The sequence below is a fragment of the Strix aluco genome, chromosome 2 (genome assembly GCF_031877795.1).
Source record: "Strix aluco isolate bStrAlu1 chromosome 2, bStrAlu1.hap1, whole genome shotgun sequence".
In the NCBI taxonomy this organism is placed as follows: domain Eukaryota; kingdom Metazoa; phylum Chordata; class Aves; order Strigiformes; family Strigidae; genus Strix; species Strix aluco.
The window spans coordinates 105954515-105976743 of NC_133932.1; the positions used below are offsets into that span (position 1 = coordinate 105954515).

A 22229-nucleotide genomic window follows, 5' to 3' on the forward strand; every position below is an offset into this window, starting at 1 on the left:
AGAGCGGTGATTTACAATGCAATGTTTTATTTTCCATGCTCTGACAAGTGACACCATGGCTTTATTTTGACTTAGTTCAAACACGAATTCGTATGTTAATAGTGTATAGTAAGAGGAAATGAAGCCAAACAATGAAGATTTGCAAAATTTTAGGTACAATTCTTTTTCAATGCTTGCTCTACAAGGAAGTGCATTTGAGCATTTTTAAACTAAGAAAAAGGATGGCCTGAATTATTATTGTGTATGAACACAGTTGGCATAATATTTTAGCTGATGCATCATCATTATTGCCACTGTTGTTATTAATTAACACGCTGAATGTCATGAATGTATTAAGGCATAGTAAGTTTGTATTCCATAGACAAGGTTTCTGTTAACATGTTTGTGATTAATTTACAGTTGATATAAAATACAGCACTATATTTCCAAAAGTCATGATGCATTTGCTTACACGTTCCCTACAAATACATAAACAGCTTTAATTTGCAGTACTCTTCCTAGTTTCTTGTGATCACACATTTATTTTGTAAGTGCATGCTGTATTTTTTTCTCTTTGTATTGCTTGCATTAACTCAGACATGAATCTGTTAATGCAATTACAGAAGTGTAAAGCAGAAAGCAAAAGACTTACTTTTTAATACACCAGTGCAGAGTGACCTCGCAGTAAGGTCACACTGCTTGCATTGGCTCCTGTCTGTGGTCAGGAGAGGTCTCTGGGAGCTGGTTTTGGAAGCTGGCACAAACTCACTCTGTCATGTGCTACTTGGGGAAAAGTTCAGACATTCAAATCTGGGCTCAAAACACAGGCAGCAAGAGCTGAGATGCAGTTCTGAGAGAGGAGATTTATTATATATTTTTGCCTGTCCTACAGTGCTCCTGACTGCCCTTTTGACTGTACCTTTTAAAGTTCATGTTTGCAAGCACCTCTTCAAGTATGAAGTAAGTTTGGGAGTGGTGTGGAGAGTATCTATATCTGGGTATGTGGCATTCAGTGATGGTAAACTTTTCAGTCTGTGACTGAAAAGATTTTAAAATTGAGACATACTGGAGCCAAGATGGATCAATGTATGAATAAAACCAGCCAGTCTCCACCACCAAAAATTCGAAGTGACTACTATTATGACTTGCCACCTATGACTCCTCACCCCAATGGCCACAATCAACCAGAATCAACAGAGCAAAGCCTATATGTGCGCAGAGCAATGTTTGAACATACATCTCTATATTTACAGTGCAATACTTAATGTCGGTATCACGGCACGTCTTTAGGTTTAACGTACCTTTTGTGGCAGCACCTTAAGCGCTAGTGCACATGAAGCATTTTAACACTACTGTGTCTAGCCTAATATTTGAAGATGTGAGGTTACACTCTCGGTTTAGGGTGAGCAGTTGTTAGCATCCTGACAAAAATCTGGGGGACATATTTTGCTCTTGATTTTCATTCAAGACTTTTTTTCTCATTTTTGCCTCGAGAACCTCACAAAATAATAATCGGCCTCCCACCACTGCCCTCTGAAATCAAAGCTCTGGCTTTCTAAGCATTTTCACGGTATCCTCACAAAGCCAGGAGAGATCAGCTAAAACTTGGAGGCAAACCTAGGTCCCTTCAACAAGCCTATCATTCAATAACATTTACATTGCCAGTTGTGTCAGTGCATTCGAAGTAAATAAAACAGGCAAAGTTAAGGAGAAAGAAGTGAATGTCAGTGAGAAGCTCTAGGGCCAGATGCCATTGCCACTAGTCAGCAAATGCGCTTCAGGGTTGTTGAAACTGTTGGAAGAGAGAGCACTGGATGGGAGGAAAAAATGTTGTGACCTGTCTGAACAATTGTTTTCTGGAGAACTGATGTATTTTGCAGTGGATTCAGAAGTAAGAATTAAAAAGCTGTTCAGCTGATCTTTCTGGATAAACTGATTTTGACCAAAAACGTTATTTATAAAAATGCAAAAATGTTCTCGTTGTTTCTAATGCAAACCAGCAAAATAAAAAACCTGTGGCACAGGCAGAACAGCTTTGATCATAAGAGTCCTGATTCTGATTTCTCCTGCTATGAGGAGTGTTGCACTTGTAACAGTGTGCCAAGTACTCTGTTCCTAATGCTGTCTTCCCGCAACATGTAAAGGAAGTTTTCAAGGTCTCACTGCTGCAGCAGCTCTGTCTCATACCACTGTTGGTGGGGGATCACAGCAGAGCACAGAGCTGCTGCAGAGGCTACATGGGCTTAAGTAAACTCTTAGAACCATTTCTGGGCAGGTATCCGGAAGCCAGTGTCTGGCAGCTTAGAAGGCTTTTCAGACACAACTAATCTGATACTTGACACCCTTGAATTTAGGTGTGTTAACATGCAGATCGAAAAGACTGACACAGAGCTATGTGTTAACATGGTCAGCTGGGAGGGCAGCTCAGTTTGGGAGCTATATCCTTCTGCAGTGGTGACGAAGGCAGTGGTTAAACTAAGATCTTTTTTGCTGATTAGAGACTTGCTGAGCTAATTGAATGAACTCTGTTCAGATAAACCAGATGGAGCTGCAGGACTCTGCACACCACTGTGATTTTTTTTCCCACCTAGTCTTTAACCACACCATTTAAATGCCTCTACAATGTGCCAGATAGTATGGAGAGAGTAAGGTAATTGATATTGCACACTTCATTGCTCACTCTTTGCACCTCTCCCACTCCTTTCAGATGCTGCACACTTATTGATCAAAAGCCATCTTCTGGGGTTCCCCTGCTTCTGGAACTGCTTCTATACTCCAAGGTTTTAGAAATACAGAGCATCCTGTTTCTAGTCTCCAAAATTCAGTGTTACAATGGAGTCTGCAGTGAAAATCAACACCAGAAAATGTGCTGTCATCTCCATATTACTGAGAAGTATTTGAAAAAAACTTTTGTAGCCTCTATAGTTACCACATTTTCATACACATACAATTGCATCCATTATAGAAGCCTTTCAGGTAGGAACTGTAGTTTAAGAAATAAAAATAATAAAAACAGTGGATGTACATCTTTTGGAACCATATAAAATCCAGGATGTGTCAGAACTACAAGATCTGGGATAGTTTCCCCATAAAATTTACAGATATTACAAACCCGCAAAGTTTAACTCCATCCAGGGGGAAATATATAATCTATTGCTGAGTCCTGCTCTCCAAGCAGCCTGAAGGATGGCCATGCTGGGTCTCCTGAGGTGTGACTACATAGTGCTGTGGCCTTCCAAGGTCCCTCAAGACCTCCTCCAGGAAATTCAACTCAATCTTTCCTTGGAACATTTTGGCTCTCAGACTGCTGAAAGTGTCAGAAGTCTTTCAACAGTAGCATTTTTCTCTGGAACAAGCTACCTAAATGCCTTAATCCTCACGTCAGCTATTACAGAACTGGCAGACCATCTGTTTTCAAAAGATCACTTATTCTTTTCACTTACAAAAAACCCCTCTTGTCATTTCAGACAGTCTAGCACCAGTAAAAGCTTCTTCACAATTTATACATGCCTGTTCTGCTCATGTCTCTTGTCTCAGCCTTCATTTGCACTATCTTCTCTTGTTCATCTGTCACTCTTAATTGCTTTTTTGTCTCTTCTCCCTGTCTTCTTGTTGGCATCGCATTTGAAATGAAAAGCGATGAAATTTGTAGACTGGTACTTTGATTATACTGGACTGGATTCCCCATGGCCTTAGAGCTGAAACAAGGCCAACCCATCTCCTGCATGAATAGACTGCATTTTCAGCTGTACTGCAGAAGTCCATCCAAAGTCCTTTGATGAGGTTTTACACATGGTCCAGCTGGCAGCCTTGCAGTCTGCAAGGTGGTTCTGCCTTGGTTGCAGTCTCTGCTCTCCAACCTTGAAGAAGGTCAGAAAAAGTTGTTGGCATGCTGTGTGAAGTCTGGTGGTTAATGCCACCTCCTGCTCACACTGCAAGTCAGACAGAGGTATTAGGATGTGGCATTAAAGGCAGGATGCATACTGCAACCCCTCAAATGTTTTTGCTGTGCCAGATACTTGTGGCTAAGTCCTGTGAGATGTTGAGTCATTCTCACAGTTTGATACTTCCAAAAAGGCTGAACCCACTGCAAGTCATCCACTCCTGCTGCTTCTGTTACAGTGGTGCTGGTGCCAGTGTGAAGCCAATTCAGTTCCATCAGCTGGCAACTGAGTCGAACCTGCTCACGAGTCAGACAAGAGCTATCACCAGCGTGAACAAAGGGCCAGAACCGTGTCTGGGAATGGGAGGGTGATGTGGGAAGGTAAGGGAGCATCCTCCTTGCTGGCAGTGAGCTGCTACCTCAGTGCTACCATGTTGCAGAATACCCTTGTTGCAGCTGCGAGGCACATCTCTGTGCTCACTGGTGCTGCCACCGGAGGCATGAGTGAGTCCCAAAGCTGGCATCCACTGAGCCCTGTGTAGGGAAGGACGACTATGGAAAGTGGAGGGAGGTGTTTGAACACATCAGCTGTCAGGTTCTCCCAAAAGCCCAGGGTGTCTCCACAGTCTGTGCCTGTTCAGCCCCTGGAAGACCACAGCTTTCCCACTCTGTCAGGATTTGTTACTGGAAGCAAGTGGAGATGTGAGTTCCTACCTGTGGCTGCTGCTTTGCAGCATTGGCAAGGAATCCCACCGCACACTAAAGCTTCTGAGTGACTCATCCAAGATGTGTTTTCCGTGACAGATGACTACCATAAGGACAAAATCCTACAGCTGTTTTCCCATGCTGTGCAGAATAACCCATCTTGCTCAAGGTTAACAGCAGTCAGCTCATCTTGGCCAAACACAGTGTTAGTTCTGGGACCCTGGCGTTGTCATGCTGTGAATCAGCAGGCCTGGAAAGCAAGAAAGTACTTTTTCAGAAAGCATCTTCTCTTTTCAAAACCTTTTAATTTCAAAAAAGTTTTGTAAATTTAAATTTAAAAAGAAGGAGATGGTATTCAAACACTGATAGGAAAAGCTGTGTTACCCACAGCCAGACTGTGGTAAACAAAATAAAAACTGGATTATTTGGGTAATGATTTAATGCAAAGCATTCTATAGACACCATGGGAAAATGATCAAAACTTGGAAATCGGGAAAGAGAATAGTGAGGCTCCTTTAAAAAGTAACAGCACTGAAAGTTTGAAATTTTCCTACATTGACGTTTCTGTGTTTTGATCAGCCTAAACCCTGTACTGTGAAGGACATGGCTTGGGGTCACTTGGCGCCACAGCTCACTGTCAGTTGTCTTGTATGAGTCACATTTCTGTTACTGTAGAACTACTTCACCTGCATTTCTGCTTTCATGGGATAGTCAAGTGCAAATATGTATTTCCCCCAGCAGATGCTTCCTAGTATCCCTGGATATTGACTACTGCCAAGTAAGGGGTGTACTTGAAGAAAACATACCGTATGTACCATGTTCTTTGGTGTCGTGCTGACCTCTCTGTCCTTAGTTCAACATTGAATCATCTCCTCTTGTGGAAATGGTTAGGCCATACCCTACACCACCTGCTGCCTGGTTTTTAGTAGGGCAAAGAAACATGTTTGCTTTTCTTTGTGTTGCATCTACTAGCGTTCAAATTGGCATCGTTTAACTGCAGTGCCATATTAGACAAAAGCCTCTGTGAAGCAATTGTGACTGATCTTTATTTGGCAAGTGGTCAGAGGACAACAGCCTACTTCTCAGATCGCCTGTTGAGGTTGGAAAGAACTGTATAGTAGTGAAAAGCCTTCTGTAGTGCCTTCCTACCAGAGAACCTTTAACAGCTTTTTATTTGCTCATTCAAATAACATCAAATCCAACACCATGACATATATAGGAATTATTATCTCTGTAGGGAGTCTCAGAAATGAGGAGAAATCAGTTTCCCAGGACCTGCTGAAAGATTGCAACACTTCCAGAAAATTTTGTCTGGATTACAGGTTTACATTTACTCGAATTGCCTTGCTGGGAACTCATGCTGTATGACTCTCTCATCCGCTCAAAGCCCAGGACTATCCTCAGTTCTTTCACCCTCAAAGCCCGGAAATGTCCTCCATTCCTTCACCCTTGACACATTAAAAACAAATACCATGAAGACTTCTGGCTCTTGCCAATGACAGAACCCAAATCAGATTCTCAAAAAATATTTATTGACAAAAGGTTACAAAATAACATTTGCTGTTATGCCTGCTTTCACTTTCTTTTCTCCTTGAACTCTACACAGCAGAGTCTGTTAGTAAGTTAGAAACTCTAAGATGTGCCGTCTTTGTATGCCTATATGACATATGCTAGAAGCATGAGCAGGAAATGAATAATTACAAAAAAAAGGGCTGGAAAGATCCTCGAGAGCCCACCCTGATGCTTGGGCTGGATCATCCAGACAAACTACTTCTGAGAAACAGCTGCGTAACAGTTTTTAAAAGCTTGTGATGATGAAGGCACTGCAAGCCCCCCAGTCAGTCTCATCTAGCACTGTCCGTACCCCTAGAAAGTCTGTTCTAATGTCTAATACAAGTGGTGAGAACAGATAAATCCTTTCCTCTGTATGGCCACCTTTCAGTCTTGAAGATTACATTATCCTCAATCTTTTTTAAATAAACAAGTCTATTTCTTTCAATCTTTCCTTGCAGATCGTGTTTTGTATCCCTAGCCTTACTCTCCTAACTCCTCTCTACAGCCCTCCTGAAATGTGTCACACGTAGCTGGACGTGGTGCTCCAGCTGAGGCTTTCCCCTGGCAAACACAATGGAAGGATTGTTTAATATGTCTTATATTTTTACACATGCCAATAGCATGTTGAGTGTTTATTTTTTTCAAAAAAGTCATCTGCTGTATGACTGAGGGTCAGATTAACTCCTTCTGAGACAGAAAGTGCAAACACCGAGGACAAGAAGGCTGTGCCAGGGCAGGGAGTGATTGACTCCCATGTGCCAGACTCACTTTCATCATGCAGCCAATGGGACATGAACAAAGCAAATGAATTATGTGATGACTACTTAGGAGTTTCCAAGGGACAAAGGAAACTCTCCAGTGGTTACAAGTGACAAAACAACAAGGCAGTTTGAATAATGCCCATAACCATCTGGGTCACTTCACTAACCCTTCATTTAAGCAGTAGGGCAAGAGGCAAAACTGTCTTCACGACTGCAGAGACCAGAAGAGAAATGATTTTCCTCTGTAAGAAGCAGGGGAACCAGTGAAACAAGAATCAATGCACAAAAAGCAGAGGGCTCTGGTAGAATTGTTTGGGGTCGGCCCTCTTTTGTTTAAAAAAGAAACACAAAACATGTGTGAGGAAACTCAGGAGCAGTAAGGTTAGGGGTCTGGGAACTAAATAACTAAACTTTAGCCCTACACAGCCCAGCAGGAAAGAACTGCCTTTTGGACAAAACTGTTGTAAGACTGTGTAACCAGTGACACACCAGTAGCACATGGATTGTTCAGAGACATGTGAAAAGGTGCTGAGCACCAAAGTCAACTGCTGATATGGCATTGATGTCAGGCTCAAGGCAGCTTGCCAAAAATAATCTATTGGCTGTTGATAAAAGCATTCTGTATCAATTGGGTTGAAAATACAAGAAAAGAGGTTATTCAGAGGACCCATCCAAAAGTCACTAGAAGTAGCAAAAGTTAGCCTGAATTCCTCATTATTCAGAAATACACAGTTGAGTACTAACAGGTACTTAGAAATGTGATCAGGTGCAAGCTGTAATGTGTGAGCAGCAACTGGTTTGCATCAGAGATAATAAAAACCGGCTGCCTGTGGAAGGAGCTGGCTAAGCTCCAGGAACAACTTAAGGTCAAACTGGAATGAAAGTCTGTCTTAAAAGCAGACAGAAATTTGGGAAGTTGGAAAACAAAAGTGGCTGTCCTGCAAAATCACTTAGCATTAGTCCAAATAATCTCTGTGCAAAAAGAAAGGAGCCATTTAAAGTTTACCTCAGATGAGATCCTCCCTGCTGTAGATATAAAACCTGGACAGTACTAGACAGTTACTAGGAGTTTCAGAAGGGGTTCTGAGCATGATCACCAATTCTGAGGTGTGAGTTTGTACCTACCTTCTGAGAGACCCATCTGCAAAGACAACTTTGCAACACTACGATTGGAGCATGAGCTCTGTGGGCTGCCCATGTTGTAATAACAGCAATGTAAAATTTCTGGGAGGTCTGCAATGGACTTGGGTGGTTGTAGAGAACTATTTTCACTGTATGAAGCATTTACAGCACACTGGGTCCCAAATTTTGAATTCCTTATGTTTTACTGACAGATTCATGTGAGGCTACAGCCAGATGCTTTATGAGAGCTGAATGAGCATTATGCCCTTCCTCCACCAGACGGTAAGCTTAAATAAACTTTCTCAGTTGCTAGCCTTGCCCTCAGATTAGTGAGGGAAGCAATACCGCAGGATGTTTTGACCTTTCAGGGGTAAGGCATGCATGCGCTTGAGAGGCAGCGGAGTGACAGTGGCAGCAGGGCTGCACCGTGGGGGTAGATCCTACAAGATGTCTGGCAGCTCTTCAGCCAGAACAAGAAAGCGCTGAGTTGCCAGACCAGGCTGCCTTTAGGGGAAGAGAAAGAGCCAATTTCAACTATGTCACAGGGAGTCCTGAGCTCTGAACTAAGGGAACAGACTAGTTCTGGTTCTTGTCCAGTCCTCGTGGACTGGTTGCTGCCACTCACACAGTGGCCGAGACCTGCCCTTTTGGGTAGCCCCCGCGTTCCTCCTCTGGCCAGGCAGCATTATGGTGGCCACAGCCAAAGTCCTGTACAGCACACTGCAATCCTTCTGGAAGGGCACGGGATATACATTTACAATGCAACGTTAAGTTTACATAGCCAGCGCATAACTTCAGCGTTGGTAATGCAAAGAAACGTAGTTAGAATTGCACAAAGCTGCACAATAATAACAAAGTCACCTGTGGAACTGTGTTGTCAAAAAATATTCAACGGGGTATTTTAAAGTAGCTATTTAAACTCACCCTGCCCCTTTCTGTTCTCCACAGAGCAGATACCGAAGGTTCCTGTACCGATTTAAGGAATATTAACTAGATACTGCTGTCGTGTCGCTAGGCAGCACAGGCGGCCGCACAACTGTAAACCGAGGGGCAAAATCAATGTCGTTATAGTTAATGATGAGGAGAAATCCTGAGGGGCGAGTGACCTGTTCATTAACCGAGGAGCACTGAAATACCCGATATACCTGTTCCAGTCTCCCGGGGAGGGATTGCTAGTGGAAAATACCACCCTGCCCCGCCAGCCAGAAGTGTCCCGAGGCCAGCGGCGACGGCAAGCTTCTGATTGGAAGGGCAGGGCGGTTAATTTTTTCCCAGGTTTATTACAAGCCGGCTCAGCATCCCCCTCAGCCCAAACCTCCCCACATGGACCGCGGGCCCTTTAACCCCCCCCTCCCCTTCCACACACACAGCGCCCAGGCCTCTCCGGCCGTCCCCTCAGGCGAGCCCGCCTTCCCCCCGCCCAGCACCGGGGAGGGGGCGAGGCGGGGCCCCGCACTCCCTATCGGCCGCCCCGGCTGAGGGGAGCTGGGCAGGGCTTTATAACCGGCGGGGCGGTGGCGGGCTGGTGGCTGGCTCGGCGGGAGCCTCGGCGGGACGCGGGGGTGGAGGAGGCCTCGGCGGTGAGTGGGGAGGCGGCAGCTGCTGGTCCCTCAGGTCGGGTGGGGGGTGGGAGGTCGCCTTTCTCCTCGCCGGCCGGTGTAGGTATTTCTCCGTGAGCTTCACCGAGTGCTAGCTCTGAAGAGGGCGGGGGTTTGCTGAGCTTTGCTCGGCACCCTCCAGAGTCCTCCACTCCCGAGCAGGGACGCGCCTCTTCCTTCTCTTCATTGTTTTTTCCTCCTGATGCTCTTCGTCTCAAGGCGAAGCCGGAGGGAGCCGTGCTTCGTTTTGTCGCTGAAAGGGAGCTGGTCGGCGCAGTAGTTGCTGCCTCCCTTTGCCCCTTAACAGGTGTTGCTGTGTCCTTGCTCCAGCTGTTTAAGCAGACTGTCCGTGCTGCTCAGGGAGGGGCTGCTGCAGGGAATCCCTTCAGTTGCGGAGGGGACCTTCACTGGCTTCCGTACTTGAAAGGCAACTGGTATTTTCCAAGAACTTGCCACGAAGCTTGTTAGCTTTAGCTCTGATTTTATTACTTTATGATGATGCTTCATTGCTTGAATATATAGTCTGAGCTGTGTATCTGCAGTATCCATGTAGTTAGTATTGCTTAGATAACTATCTTATATGTGCATGCTTATATTACAGGGAATAACTTTCTAGGGCTAGTAACTCATTTAGCATAAGCCTTCTGTAACATTCAAGGGTCAAATCCATTTTAAACAGCGAAACCTACTGTAAACTGGAGTATACTGTGTGCTTAGTATACTAGCAATATTGTTAACCAATACAAAATTTGATACGGACTTGCTCAAGTGGGTCCAGAGGAGGCCACGAAGATGATCAGGGGCTGGAGCACCTCCCGTATGAGGACAGGCAGAGAGAGTTGGGGTTGTTCAGCCTGGAGAAGAGAAGGCTCCAGAGAGACCTTATTGCAGCATTTCAGTACTTAAAGGGGGCCTACAGGAAAGATGGGGAGGGACTCTTTATCAGGTAGTATAATGATAGGATGAGGGGTGACGGTTTTAAACTGAAAGAGGTTAGATTTAGATTAGATATTGGGAAGAAATTCTTTACTGTGAGGGTGGTGACACACTGGCACAGGTTGCCCAGAGAAGCTGTGGCTGCCCCCTCCCTGGCAGTGTTCAAGGCCAGGGGCTTTGAGCAACCTGGTCTAGTGGAAGGTGTCCCTGCCCATGGCAGGGGGGTTGAAACTAGATGATCTTTAAGGTTCCTTCCAACCCAAACCATTCTATGATTCTATGTGACTTTTAAAGTCTGTTCTCTAACAGGGAAATATCTAAATATTTGTTTCAAGTGACACATTATTTCAGTCACACTGCCAATTAAAAGCAATCACACTGGCTTCTGACTCTTGCAAAGAGTGTGTGAATGAATTGCTGTATTAACCTCACCTAGTGTCCTTTAGGGGTAGTATCACCTCTGTGATCTTACTGATGGTCAGGGAACAATGTATATTTGATAAGGATGATTTGTTTCTAGTAAAATTGGAGACCTCTATTTATTCTATAATGAGGGCTGAACTTAGTTTTTAAGTAGTGTCCCAATTGCCAATGGAATGCTTCTAAGGAGATGCTTACTGTTTTTTATTAGTGTAGGGAAGAACTTCTGAGTAAGAAGCAAAACAAGAATTTGGAAAATGATACAGCTGAGGTGAAAGGGCAGAGTTGCTTGATGGTGGGTTTTTTGGATTTGTTTGTGGGGTTTTTTTGAGATAAGCTCTGCCACTCTGCTTTAATTTCTTCCTGTAAGTATGGAAAGCTAGAAGGAGGGATGCAAGGTAGAAATAAGTGGAAAGACTCAGATGGTTAGTTTGGCCTAAACAGCAGGAGAGGAGACTAGTAAGCCTTTCAGAGGTACAAACCTTGCCAGTGCGATGTAAGGCCTTCACCTTGGGATATGTCAAAGGAAGTGTGCTGTAAAATTATCTGCATTAGGGTAATCCTGTACATAAAACTTCAGCTAATATTAGTAAATCTGTGTACAAATTGAAAACTTTATTTGCTGCGCTTGCATACTTCTACATTGTGTCAGTGCCCCAGAATTACACAGAAAAACTGAGTAGCCTTCATTACCTAAGCAGAGTGAAATACAAACCAAAGTACAGTTATATTTTATTTTTTTCAGTGTTATAGTATTTGTGATAGATGGAAATTTGTTTTAATGTGTTGAGTGGAAAAAAGTTAACTGTATTTTCAATTTTGATAAGTTTCTCAAAAGCAAAGATTATGTATGTTGATGATAGTGGGGAAACTGAGCTTGTCTTTGTCTCCGTTAATTAAATGATCTGCCATTAATTGTGGCAGGACAGGACTATGAGGAACTTGGAGCTGGAAGTGTCCTGCTTCTGGCACAGTGTTATACCCATGTAGCTCTGCTGCTTTCATATTGAAAAGTTGGCATAGTCTATGGCCAGGGCTCCTATCTTTGTACTGCACTGCTTTTGGCAATATAGTGGGTGCCCTTCAGTGGCCTAAAGGGTAAGATGGATTTCTGTAGGCTTGGTTGTTGAGTATTTGAAAGTCTGTGCTTTGAGGTCCTATGTTGGTTGTTTTTTTTTTTAATTGTATTGAGTGTCAGAAGCCCGAAGACCCAGGTAACTCGTTGTGAAGTAAATATGACAAAAGGAAAACCAGGGCTGCAGTAACTATTCAGGCGTGCTCAGTGTCTGCAATTTCTATTAACTTCACTTGGGCACTGAATTATTGACACTTCTAGAGGAAGTGACCAAAGAAGGTTCATCTTTACAAAAGGCAGAGCTAAGTAACTGGTGTATTTGCAGTTATTTTCCATCTGAAGAGTACAGGTGAATAAACAAAGTAACAGGGAATGGAAGTGCCAAGGGAAATGGTTTCAAGTACAATTATTCCACAAAATTAACTGGCAAAAATATAACTGTAGAATCCAGTGTTTAGGAGGATATTGCAGAAAATGGGGAATGGAAGGTATTTATGTTATGAGGAAGAGGAACGATAAGCTGTGAAGAGATCTACTTGGTTTTGGGAAGGGCAATCTTGTATGGGCTGGACTAGTCTGGTTTTGCAGTTCTTATCTCTTTTCTAAGATAATTGGATTACTTTAGCATTTTGTAAAGCATATGTCATACTTAATTGTGATTTGTGGTCACTTTGTAAAATTCACTCAAGTGACTACTGTGTTAGAGCAGCCTTTTTTACTGTAAAAGGCCTAATGCACCTGATTACAACTCTTTTCATATAACATTTACCGGAATTAATATTGTGAACACTGGTAGCAGAAATAGGCCTTAATGGAGGCAAATGTTGTATGTGCCTCTATCTTCTGTCCAAGTGTACTGGCTCATGTAAAGTTGATACCAGGAAAAAAAAAGGGACAGGAGTTTGGTAATGACTGTCTTAATGTTCCATTTAATTGCAAGATGTAGTCAAACTAATTCAGCTTGGTGAGAGTCCTTGGAGGTTATTCACTGCAGTGCTCCTTAAGGTCATGTCTGGGAGACAAACTGCTTTTATTTTTCATGGTGAGGATAGTGGTGGCCAAAATACATAGTAGAGACGTTGATTTGAACCCAGGTGCCTTTGTGCAGTATTACTGACATCTGACTGTCAACAGTATTAAATGTTCTTACCCTTTGTATGTTTGGAAGGTCCATCTTAAATGGACAAGGAACAAAGTTTTATTAAATGTTAGCATATATATTTATATAACAGACGTACTTACAGAAGCATTAAATCATTGTCTTATTTCACAGAAAGAAGAATCAATAATGTCAGCGCTAAACTGGAAGCCCTTTATTTATGGAGGTTTAGCATCAATCACTGCAGAATGTGGTAAGTTTTTCCTTTAACTGTTTACATTATTTCCTTTGATCAGATAGTCTCTTTTAAAGCAAGCTTGGTTCCATGCTATCAGTGACACAGTAGTATATGGTGGTCTACAGCATAGTTTTGTTCTTTAAGGCTGACTGAAGAGTTGCTCAGATCTTTGTTACAATGTCAGAACACTTCTGTCTGTAAACTCATGCCCCATATGAGTCTTGTTTGTATAAAAACTTTGCCTTTGGATTCTGTTATTTGGTGTTTGTTGATCTGTTCCTAGACAGTGGTCATAAGTATACACAGCTCTTGTTTTGCTAGAGTAGACAAGCTCTTAACTTGTAAAATTTTTCTCTTAGCTTTTCTGAGTAGCTATGTTGCAGTTTAAATTCCCTTTTCTTGAATGTGAGTGGCTGTTTAGATTTGAACATTTAAATTGAGTTAGTGTCCAACACAGAGTAAGTGCTAGAGTGAGCCAGTGCATCTGATGTGCCTATTCTAAAGACAAACTTAAAATACCAACATCCTTTTAAAGTCTTACCTGAAATGCACGTACATGAAAACAAAGGAAATCTGTTTTTTCGCAGTAGCAGAACAGAGTCTGACGTGTGTTTGGCTTCCATGTGAAGTCTGTCTAATAAAATAGATGTAGTATAAAATTACACTTAAAACTTTCCTTTTCTACCTTCTCTTATTAAACTTCAGTTTGAAACCTTGCTTACTTGACTGAATGTGGCCAATAATGCTAAAAGCTTTGTGAGGAAGACAAGCAATACATAACAGCCTTGCTTGTCTGGTAAACCTTGTTAGAACAGAAGTAGCTAATCCTGACTCCTGTTAGCCCTTTAGGTGAATATTGAATGTTGAGGTGGTCCCGTTCCTAAAAATAAGCTCTGGAGGCATATGCTTTCTAAACCTTTTCATAAAGGGAGGATGGAGAACTTGACATAGCAGTAGGCTGTAGGAAAGCAGTAACAGAAATGGGTACTACTGCTATTGCTCTTTTAGGTTCTAGGCTAGAATCTGTATAACTTGTCCTATGAAATTTGTATTTCTTTGCCTTCAGTGAAATGCTTTTCAAAGATGTTGGTAGAATACACACACAAACTCTGTACTTGAGTGTGATTGCACAGTCCTCTTCAGTGTGGCTGTTTACAGCCAGACATACCATGTTGCCTGAAAACAGTGAATGCAAAATGTAAACATAGGAAGAAGTAGGTAGGACCTCTGACAAGCTTTAGAAGAAACAAGGTGACATAAAATGAACCACTTGCTTAAAGAAAGTCTTGGTAAGAGATTTCTTTCCCCTGGGAGTATTTTTTTATATTTTAGTATAGAATAAAGGCTTCTGTTTCTTTTATCATGTTCTTTGTTGTCTTTGGTTAGGTAAGTACTTGATAGATTTTTCTCTCTGAATTTTTTTTTTAAGGTACTTTCCCCATTGATCTGACCAAAACACGTCTGCAGGTTCAAGGTCAAGTTAATGATGCCAAATATAAAGAGATCCGCTACCGTGGAATGGTGCATGCACTAGTCAGAATATGCAGAGAAGAAGGATTGAAAGCCCTATACTCTGGGTAAAATTAACTGACTTGCAGTAATGGTTTATGAACAGTATATTGATAAGTATAAGCCCAATATATGTGTGAATTCTTGAGTTTCAGATTTACAAGGTATTTGGTTAGCCTTAATTAACCTGGAAGTTGAATGCCCAAGCTTAGATTGCTTCAATGCTTGCACTGTGTAATAGCATTTCATATTAAAAAAACCCAAACAAACACCTGCAGAAAAAAATAAATGGCTAAGCATAAGTTATTCTATGCAATGCTGCTATGGCTGTTCCATCTCTCAGAAGAAACACTGAATTAACCTTTGTGTATAAATGGTCATACTGTTTTTTTTTTTAAACATGAAAGATGGTGGGAAGAGATGTAACCTGCAAATTACATTTCAGACAAGCTGGCCAGTTATTTTATAGATCACAAATTGAGGTATGCTCTAATACTAATCCTTCCACAGTTTGTTCCTGTTCTTGCAGGCTTTATTTAAAAAAAGAACCCAAACAAAAAGAACCACAAACCCTTGTTTTGTCTGTAGTGAGTTTAAATTGTTGATTTAAATGAACAAATCTTTCTCTGGTACATTATCTTGTGTTCAGTCTCTCCTGCTCTAAAAAGTATTTGCTAATCAATCTTTTGCAATTTTGAGCATAAATATTATCACTGCCTATTTTTACAGGATTGCACCTGCAATGCTACGGCAAGCTTCATATGGAACTATAAAAATAGGCACTTACCAGAGCTTCAAAAGAATGTTTGTTGAGCATCCAGAAGGTGAGTGGGTTTTTTTCAATTTAATTGTGGACTGTTTTGCTTGAAGCTGGCTGTTTCCATTTGGTATCTTACTGTAGCGGTTTGAACAAGTCTACTGAGAAGACATTCCTTGTACCAATTACAATAAAGCGAGTCAGCAAGGAAGACTTGTCAGAGCAGTTTTTAAGGCTTCTGTAATTGGCACTTTCTCTGGTTAAAGGAGGGCTGGCATCATCCTGCCCTTATGTATCTTAAGTTCTGTAAATCTGCAGCTAAACTCTTTTTCTTTGTTTATGGAATAGATGAAACCCTGATGATAAATGTTCTGTGTGGCATTCTTTCGGGAGTAATCTCATCATCTATTGCCAACCCTACTGATGTCTTAAAGGTAATTATGTAGAGTTTGCCATTAGTTTTTGTCCTCTCCTTGAGGAAATGCGAAATCTCCTGATTTTATAGGATTTGTTGTTTTGTAGCCCTATTTATTCTCAGTTTTTAAGTTGTAAAAATCGGTAACATCCTGGATTATTGGAACCTTCTTCTGGTCCATACTAATTATTTGGAAGTATGCAACAGGAAACTGATGGCTGGGGAGGTAGTTGGATCCATATAAGAAGCTGTTAGCTTAATGATAGTCAGTGACCTCTTTTTCAGTTACTTAAAAGGGTTGATGGTATTTAACTTACAAAACTGTAGCATAGCAGGTGACTTACATGTCTGTCTGTAATGAAAAATTCAAAAAAACTCATTCTGTTTTTCTAAAACTACTAGAAACTTAATCCTTCATAGGGCTAGTGTGATTATGTAGAGGCATTTCAAACATAAGCTTCTATTTCAAGTGTGGCTTCAATTAGTTATTTCTCAAAATCATGCCCATGTACCAACTTGCTCGTCACCAAACTTGTATTCTGTAGTTACCATGCAGGTTCCTGAGGACATTCTTAGCAATCCACAAGACCATGGTTGTCACTAGCTGAACCCTTAATCTTTTTAACCTTTCATTTTAACACGTTCCTGTAAAAATGCTGTCAAGGACATCCTGCAGAACCCATCTGTCAGTCTAATCTAAATGGAGTAGTGTATAAATACAGAAATAGAAGTGACTTAATGCAGTTAAGAACTACACCACGTACTCGTTCAAAATTAGCAGCTGCATTTGGATAGTTAAGGCACTTCAAACGATTGCATCATGGTTATGATAATGTCAGCTGTTAATTTCTATTCAAAAGAAGTTGACTTTACTTAAAAGATTGTAACTTAAAATGTTAATAAAGCTGTATTAAACTATTACGGGTTGTATGTTTGAAAATTATTTTCTAACTTGGTCTTCAAATGAATCTCAGATCAGAATGCAAGCCCAAGGTAGTGTGATTCAAGGAGGAATGATGGGAAACTTCATACAGATCTACCAAAAGGAAGGCACTAAGGGATTATGGAAGGCAAGTGTTTTTGAACTATATCCTACACTTTAAGTACACTTTCTTGCTTAGCTGTATTTCATGTACTTTCACAGTATTCTCAGCCAAAATATGGAGAGGTCGGTACCTAATATGTATGTAGCTTGTCGTGACTACTTCACTGCTGGTGTCTTGGTTCATTCCGGCAATCTTGTGTTCAAGGATTGGCTGCTTCTTAAAAAAAAGGAGACAAATGGAGGCTTAAATTAGGGTAACTGGTCTATGACCAGTTCGACAACCCTTTTCAAGACACCTTGTAGTCTGTGCGCTCTGCTCTTTTTTTAAAATGTGTACTAAAGAACATTTGGATGTCAAGGTGCTAATGAACATCTCCTCTAGCTCAGGAATTCTTGTACTCAGACTTGTAGGTTGTCTCTTATGCCACTTACAGTCAATGACTGTATAACAACTGAAGACCAAGAATGGACAGCTGTTCTAAAATGGCTGGAAAATAGAAATGTTTTTATATTAGCATGCTTTTCTCTGCAAAGTTTCTTGATCTCCATTTTTCTGTTCATCTTCCTTACTTTGTCAGTTTTTCAGTTAGCAGCGAGGGGAGCCAGTATCACCTGGTTGTTGAGGTCTTAGCTGACTGTTGATGTAAGAATTTGGATGTTAAGCAAAGATGGAGTAGCACAAAGGAACTGAAATTGCTGTTCAGCATGAAAAAGTGATTTATCTGTTAATTTGAATTTGTACTTCTGAAGCACATACATCTAAGACTTGTACTAATTAGCCTTATTTGAATTCAAAATGTTCTTAATACATTCATGGTGTGTTGCTTTGTATTATAAAAGATAGACTTTTCTAATGGCTCACAAAAGTTAAAGGATATAGTTGAAATTTAAAATTCTTTTGACAGGGGGTATCATTGACAGCACAGAGAGCTGCTATTGTTGTTGGAGTGGAACTGCCAGTGTATGACCTTACCAAGAAGCACATAATTATGTCTGGATTTATGGGAGATACAGTATATACTCACTTCCTGTAAGTTTGTATCACTAACTGTCTACATAGCTCATCATGGTTAGCTCTCATTATGAGGGATGAATCTTTTGATTTTTTTTTTTTCCCCCGTCATCAGTCTAGATGTAAATATATTTCTGATGTGTTTATAATTTTTAATACAGTAGCATCTCAATGGTAGCACATAGCACAGAAGTGAATTTTATTTAGGATTTAGATTTAACTTTCTTTTGAATATGGAATTTTGTTTTGTGGATGGTCTGAATCCTTCAGTTTTGTAAACTGAGGTTAGAGGAAAGTTCCAGTCAAATATTTGCTATTCTCAGGGGTACAAACAGCTGTTCAAGTATACAGAAACTGTATACAAGGGCTGTATGTCAAATCTTTAAAAAGATGCTTTATAGTAAATGAAAAATAATTTTTCACATCTATTAGCTGATGTAATTTTTAATTAAAAGCACTAAGCACTCATTATTACTACATGTTTTCTGGGGAGGGGGAATTCCTGTGCATCTTTAAATGTGGTAGATTAATTTTCATCAACCCTTTCTTTTATTAGCTCAAGTTTTACTTGTGGGTTAGCTGGAGCCCTTGCCTCCAACCCGATTGATGTTGTGAGAACACGCATGATGAATCAGAGAAGCCAACAACATGGAGGACACTCAAACTACAAGGGTACTTTGGATTGCTTGTTACAAGTAAGTAGTTCACATATCAACATAAGTAGAAACTGGTGCCATCAAGCAATGATTTGGGTGTAGAACTTGAAATTGTTCTAAGTTTCCCTATAAATTAATCTAAGTAACTTGGATATGCTTTTTTGCCTTTATGCTCAAAGGGACTGTACTTTCAAGGTGGGTGCCTAACATGAGCTGCAGGTTTACATGCAGCACTCTGCAAAGTTTTTGAAAAAACAATTCTGGGAATGCAATTTGGATGAATCTGGGGTGGGTACTAAATGACATGGACTGCATCTTTACCTGCCAGGTAATGTTGCAGGCATTACTAATCTTGGCTTTATCTAGTGCAATGTTTCCTTGTCCCATCATACAGTATATTTAAATCAAGGTTACAGCACTAAGCAATCCCCTTCAGTGGTATAAAATCTTGTTAGCTGAGATGCTATTTAGATTTTTCTCTAATAAAGAATTACAGAAGTGTGTTCTTGATGTGTTTTATTCCAGACATGGAAGAATGAAGGCTTTTTTGCTCTATATAAAGGGTTTTGGCCAAACTGGTTAAGACTTGGTCCTTGGAATATCATTGTATCCTTTTTCAAAGGTGGGCAAAACTATTAAGCTAGCCATACAACAGCAAGTATTGACAGAGTTTCATGGAGTGGTCTGTGGAAAGTGTCATGTCAGCACAAATATTCCCTTTTTATGAATGGAACATTGTGTAGTTGCCCATTCTCTTAGGCAACTGCTGCTGGTCAGATTGAATTTGTGATTCACAGAGTGAATATTAGAAGGTGATATTGCAAAACATTTTTCTTTTCCTCCAATTTCATACCTGTCCATTTCCTTAGTTTGGAGCTTAATTTTAAATAAAATTGACCAGATAAGTTAGAAATAGGGGCAATTTCTAGAACTGGGGAGACTGTTAGCAGTTAGCCATGAAATCTTTTTGTATTTATCTTAGTCTCACACTAAGGGTTTGTGTTTCCAGAGCCAGTTGATCGGAACTCTGGGAAGTGGTTTGGTAGTAATGTTTTTTTTACCATGAGCAAACCTACTTTAGCTTATCAAAGCTAAGTGAGTAAAGTCTCTAAGGGCTTTCATAATACACTCCTGCTTCCCTAGTCCTGTGTTTAAGATCCTGAGGAACAAGGATGGGAAAACAGTTGGCATCACCAGCCTTAAAGCTGTTCATGTACAGGAGTGCTCTGAGGCAAGTTTTATTGTTCTGCGTAACAAAAATGGTCAACCAGCACCATTACATAGGACAGGACTAAGAGAGGAGTAAAGTTTCACACAGATGCTGCTGCCCTGTAGTAGTGAAGTGACATTTTGCGCTGCATGAACAGGAAACACTTTTCCTTAATCAGCTGTTCCAGTTCTTTCTGACGTATGAACAATTGAAGAAATTGGACTCCTGACATGCTGAACCATATACTGAATTCTGTTAATGTACTGAGTTTAGAGCAACTTGTAAGTTACCCTGAGTATCTGCTCTTTGAGATGCTGGCCAAAGGAGGAGGTCATTACAAGACTGTTGTGAATGAGAACAACCTGGAAGTGATTTCAAGGCAGACTGGCTCCTGTAGCAATGCCTTGCTCACGAGATTCAGTGGATGATGTGCACTATTTTCTAGACTGAACCAAACATGGTGGAATACCTTCTGTCAACTGTTTAAGTGTTCTTGAATGTGAAGATGTGCAGTGCAACTTGATGTTGTTGAGACTCAGATGCACAGTGTTTTAATAAGAAGCAAAGAACAATCTTTCTGTTAGGAAAGATCAGTAGTACCAAGGAGCTGGGCTTTTCCTGTTTTCAGAAGCATATACCATTTAACTGTAATAGTTTATAGTTTCTAATTAACTGGAAGTGTCACAAGATGCCTTTGCAGGCTTTTAGTTCAGCAAAATACCTGCTGCAATACAAAATCTGCTTCTGGTTTTAGAGCTTTCCTGTGTTCTAAGTCCTTAGATGTCTGCATAATTTGCTGGGAATTATCCAGCTTCATTTGAAAGTGTGGTTGCTACAGTTGTCAGTTTTGCATAGCTTGAGGGAAGTTTTTTCCGATGTATAGTTCTTGGTTTTCAGCGTGATTCTTCAACATATTCAGATGTAAATTGCAAGTAGGAATGAAGTTCAAACAAGTCCACGCTCATCTGCCTGTCTTGCAGAGAAACTGTCTGTGCTTCTTCCATTGTTGGGAAGAACTACTTGTAATGGTTACTGGCTGTTATGTGTCATCTGAAAGGTTCGAGTTTTACACTGAACAGTTCAGGCTGTGTCACAGAGGTGCCTTTTCACAGAAAAGAACCAAACCCCTCCAAATGTAGGTCTACCGTAAAGACTACTTCTTTAAAAAGACACCCAAACCCAGAACTACTGAGCACTTCCATATAGCAAATGGGCCCGGGTTGCCGTTACATGCAAGTAAACACTTTATGTAGAAATCCACCATAGCTTTCTTAAAGTATTACCTTTTGGCTTAAATGTGTATCAAAACTTCAGGGCCATTAACTAAACAGTTATGTCGAGGTTCTTACAAATGTTGCTGTTGAATTCTGGGAAAGAAAACGTGTGAGGTGCAGGTCATACGATGGTTCTTCTGTGTTCAGAGGGTAGCAAAGCAGGGTGCATAGTTTTGCATTTTTGTGGCATTGTGTTAATCTCGTAAACATTTTTTGTTAATCGTACATTCCACTTGAAATTTCATTGCAATTTCAAAATTACTATAATCACTTAAAACTACTGATTTTGAATTCGCACATGGATTTTTAAATGCACAAGGCACTTTCTTTACTAAGGCACAATGTTTTTCTATGTATATGGGTATGCTTATGTGCAGTGTTTTTCCTTACAGCTGTTTCTGTGCTTTAATAGAAGTATTTGTAAATATTTTTGTACATTATGTAAACTAAGTGTGTATTTTCAATTTTTAAGCTTATTAAAAGTTTTAAAATCATTATGTAATGACTCTGAACTGCTTTCGGTTTCTAAGTTTCAAATAGGGGGGGTGAGAGGGCGTTTTCAAATACTTCCAGGTGATTAACAAAGGAAAGCTGTTGCTGGCATTGAACTGTGTGATGTTATTGGTTATTTAACAATGGCAGACTGAAGTTGCTGTAGTTCTTGTAACTTACTGGCTGAATAACATGCATTTAACCACGTTTTTCACTGTTCTTTGGTATATCTTAAACTGCAAGGCCATTTGCTACTCTTATGAAAACTGCTTGGTCTGGTACAGATCAATCAGTTTAGCTTTGTGTAGTAGCGAAATACATTTATTACATTTGTAACCAGAGTGGATTACTGGAGGTAATGTGTGGTAGCACAAGTCTGACCTATGCAGCTCCCAGGGGATGAGGAACCTGCTGGTTTGCAGTAACAGGGTGGGAGCACACTGCACCAGTCACTCTGGGGAAGCTGGAGAGGGACAGATGGACACAATG

At 40.8% G+C, this 22229-nt stretch overlaps 1 protein-coding gene across 1 annotated transcript; it reads left to right on the plus strand.

The window, feature by feature from the left end:
* Nucleotides 1-9483: 9483 nt before the first annotated feature.
* SLC25A30 (solute carrier family 25 member 30) lies at nucleotides 9484-21745 on the plus strand. Its single transcript, XM_074815655.1, has 10 exons — nucleotides 9484-9584; nucleotides 13307-13385; nucleotides 14800-14947; nucleotides 15609-15703; nucleotides 15985-16070; nucleotides 17026-17121; nucleotides 18002-18126; nucleotides 18665-18803; nucleotides 19290-19370; nucleotides 20162-21745. The coding sequence occupies exons 2-10, from the start codon at nucleotides 13322-13324 to the stop codon at nucleotides 20201-20203; spliced, it is 876 nt and encodes a 291-aa protein (XP_074671756.1). The 5' UTR covers nucleotides 9484-9584; nucleotides 13307-13321; the 3' UTR covers nucleotides 20204-21745.
* The last annotated feature ends 484 nt before the right edge of the window (nucleotides 21746-22229 follow it).